This window comes from Equus quagga, chromosome 11 (genome assembly GCF_021613505.1).
Source record: "Equus quagga isolate Etosha38 chromosome 11, UCLA_HA_Equagga_1.0, whole genome shotgun sequence".
Taxonomy (NCBI): domain Eukaryota; kingdom Metazoa; phylum Chordata; class Mammalia; order Perissodactyla; family Equidae; genus Equus; species Equus quagga.
This window is the reverse complement of record NC_060277.1, coordinates 95,240,616-95,244,360: the sequence shown is the minus strand read 5'-3', so window position 1 is coordinate 95,244,360 and position 3,745 is coordinate 95,240,616. Positions and strand designations below refer to the sequence as shown.

The 3,745-nt window shown below is 52.3% G+C and overlaps 1 protein-coding gene across 1 annotated transcript; it reads left to right on the top strand.

Annotated features, from left to right (window-relative positions):
• Window positions 1–520: 520 nt before the first annotated feature.
• Window positions 521–2,571, top strand: LOC124247644 (keratin-associated protein 16-1). The gene has a single exon (XM_046677147.1). It carries the CDS (start codon window positions 587–589, stop codon window positions 2,165–2,167), a length of 1,581 nt encoding a protein of 526 aa, XP_046533103.1. The 5' UTR covers window positions 521–586; the 3' UTR covers window positions 2,168–2,571.
• The last annotated feature ends 1,174 nt before the right edge of the window (window positions 2,572–3,745 follow it).

The window sequence follows — 3,745 nt, the reverse complement described above, 5'->3', positions numbered from 1 at the left end:
ACAGTCATTTAAAATCCAGCCCAGATATCCCCTCTCCCACAGAGCTCATTGCTGCTCTTCTCTCCAATCCTTATATGTCAATTGTTGAGTTTATCATTGCACCGCAGTGAGTTTGCCTGCACGCTGGTCTGCCCACCAGAGAGTGAGATCCAGGAGAATGGATGACTAGATCTTATTCATGTGGGCATTCCCTGTGTCCAGCCCAGGGCCTGGTACAGAGCACTAGAAGACAGATAAATGATGTTTCTTTCTTCTTCCCCTGTTCATGATGCTCAGAAACATAGATCCTTCAGCTTGGAGGTGATGATGCTTATTCCGAGATGACCTGTAGCTCTGAGGATTCCAAATTTAGTAAGTCAATAAACAAACAGGCTTCTTTATGGGTAGGCCAACAACTTCCAGATCAACAAACATTGCCATAATAAGATGTTCCTCTGAAAACCGACCCAAACAGCAATGAGGAAAAGACGCATGGGCTCAAAACAGCACATGCCAGTGACGGGGTATAAAAGTGAGGGCCTCGGAGAGCTGTCTCAGTCAGGCTGTAACCTCTCAGCACTCACAAGGGAGCAGAGGCACCTCCACCATGTCTGGAAAGAGCTGTTCTAGGAAATGCCCCTCTGTGCCAGCCATCTCTCTCTGCTCCACTGGGTTGAGCTGTGGAGGGCCTGTCTGCTTGCCCAGTTCCTGCCGGAGCCAGACGTGGCAACTGGTGACTTGTCAAGATAGCTGCGGATCATCTAGCTGTGGCTCCCAAGGCTGTCTCGTGAGCAGCTGTGCCCAACCTGTGTGCTTTGAGGCCACCATCTGTGAGCCCTCCTGTCCTGTGAGCAGCTGTGCCCAACCTGTTTGCTACGAGGCCATCATCTGTGAGCCCTCCTGTCCTGTGAGCAGCTGTGCCCAATCTGTGTGCTATGAGACCAACATCTGTGAGCCCTCCTGCCCTGTGAGCAGCTGTGCCCAACCTGTGTGCTGTGAGGCCACCATCTGTGAGCCCTCCTGCTCCGTGAGCAGCAGTGCTCAACCTGTGTGCTGCGAGGCCACCATCTGTGAGCCCTCTTGCCCTGTCAGCAGCTGTGCCCAACCTGTGTCCTGCGAGGCCACCATCTGTGAACCCTCCTGCTCCGTGAGCAGCTGTGCCCAACCTGTGTCCTGCGAGGCCACCATCTGTGAACCCTCCTGTTCCGTGAGCAGTTGCTGTCAACCAGTGTGTTGTGAGGCCCCTTCCTGCCAACCGGTCCTCTGTGTACCCACTCCCTGCCAGCCCATCGTGTGCAAACCCAGCCGCTGTGAGCCCACTTGCTGTCAGCCGGTGTGCCCCACCCCTAGCTGCTGTCCCTCTGTCTGCTCTGTGGCCAATAGGTGCCAGGCTGTCTGCTGTGACCCCAGTCCTTGTGAGCCATCTTGCTCGGAGGCCAGCATCTGCCAGCCGGCTACCTGTGTGGCTCTGGTCTGTAAGCCTGTCTGCCTCCGCCCTGTGTGCTGTGTTCCAAGCCCTTGTGAGCCACCTTGTGTCTCCAGCACTTGCCAAGAGCCCTCTTGTTGCGTCTCCAGCATCTGCCAACCCATCCGCTCTGAGCCCAGCCCCTGCTCATCAAGTCTCTGTGTGCCCAGTCCATGTCAACCTACCTGCTACGTAGTCAAGCGCTGTCAATCCATCTGCTGTGAGCCCGTTTCCTGCCCATCTACTTCCTGCCAACCTCTCTGCTGTCGCCCAGGGTCTTCTGCATCTGCCGTCTGCCAACCAACTTGCCCTCGGACTTTCTACATACCCAGCTCCAGCAAACAGCCATGCACTACTTCAGTTTCCTACCGTCCAACTTGCCGCCCAATCTGCTCTGGACCCATCACCTATAGGCATCCATATGTGACATCTATTTCCTACCGCCCTGCCTGCTACCGCCCATGTTACTCCATCCTGCGCCGCCCGGCCTGTGTCACTTCTGTCTCTTACCGCCCAGTCTGCTCCCGCCTGCCTTGTGCTGACTCCTGTAAACGGGATTGCAAAAACTCCACTTCCAGCCAACCGGATTGTGCTGACTCAACATCCTGCAAAGGAGAGGTCTCAGAGGAGAGTCCCTACCAGCCCGCCGAGGCCAAACCCACCAGCCCAACCACCCGTGAGGCTGCAGCCAGCCAGCCTGCTGCCACCAGGCCTGCCAACTGAGGAACTGGTATCAGCTCACCAATTTTTGCAAAGCAAGTCACCTGCCAGAGAGAAAACTTGATTACCTTCCCCAATTCTATGACTTAGGTAGAATCTTTTTATTTCTGCACCGTCACTCGCCATTTGCTTACGCTTCAAAGAACTCATCAGAAATGGCAGTACCCTAATGGTCCAAACGAAGACCTCCTGGGCACTGAAGGGGGGACGCTCTGGTTCCCGTCTGCTGCTGCCATCAAGCTGAGAAGAGCTACTTCACCACATCATCCTACATATCTGTCCTGCTATAAATTTGTTTCTGTCCTCATGCGTGTCCTCTTGCTGGATGGGCTCACGTTTCTTGGGCATGTCCTCTTCAATGTGATAAAGATATTTAACTGTCCAATAAACGTGGCTAAGTTGAAATGCTGCGCTGTTCTCATGTTAATGCTGTATTTTCATCAGCTCACTTGCTTCATCTTTGAGAGCAGATTCATTCATTCATTTATTCATTCATTCATCCAACAAGCATTATGAGACAGCTGTTAGGTGCCAGGGATTGTGTTAGCTCTAGGAACGAGAAGAGAAAAGTCTCAGTCCCCACTCTCAGGGAGTTCCCTCTCCGCTGGGGAGATGGGAAGAGAGACAATTGTTACATTCCATTATGCGAAGGACTGGAATAGAGCACAGGGCACTGTGATCTCAACAGGGCATGGGGGCAGCCAGGGAAGGATTCTTGGGGAATGTGATACTGAAGCTGAGTCTTTCAGCACAAGTAGGAGTTAGCCAGTTAGAAACCAGGAAGGAAGAGCTTTCCAGGCAGAGAAAACACATACAAATGGATGGGGCTTGTGAGCGTACTATTCATTAGGCGAGGCTTGGGCAGAGGTGTGCTTAGAGGAGTGGTGAGCTCTGAGGTCAGATAAGTAGATAGTGCCTTCCCCTTGTTGGACCTTGTACAAAAGGCAGAGGTGTTTGGGTTTGGTGCAGGGTTGACATGAAGGCATTGAGAAGCCATATGCAGGGCAGTGATATGAACAGCCCTGGGTTTAGGATGTCCCTCTGGCCTTGGTGTGGAGAACTGAATGGAGGAGCATGGTCTTGGATGTAAGGAGACTGTGGAGGAAGCCAATGGCTTTGGGGTCCACGGTATGGTAAAAACAAGTTGGGGGGTCATACTTACAATGAGGAAGCTCACCTGGATTTCTTGCACAAAAGCTTTGCTTATGTTCTCCTAGTTCCTGTAAGACATACTCCTTGTGTAAACTCATACATAGCCTCCTACAATCTCTAAGGACAGAGTCTCTGCAAAGTAGTAACCCCTTACACTTAGTGCACAGAATGAAGGGTTATCCCTTGTCCTCAAGGTGCAGCTTGGGCTATCCTAAGCACGGGAGGGTGTAAACCAGGCCTTCTCAACATTGGCACGGTTGACATTTTGGGCTGGATAATTCTTTGCTGTGGGAGCTACCCTGTGCATTGTAGGATGCTAAGCAGCATCCCTGGCTTCTACCAACTAGACACTAGTAGCAACCCCTGAGTGTGGAGATGATCGATGATCAAAAATGTATCCAGACATTGGCAAACATCCTTGGGGTGAGG

What these genes read in the sequence shown, in the direction of transcription:
- LOC124247644 (XM_046677147.1), top strand. Translation starts at nt 587, where the DNA reads ATGTCTGGAAAGAGCTGTTCTAGGAAATGCCCCTCTGTGCCAGCCATC.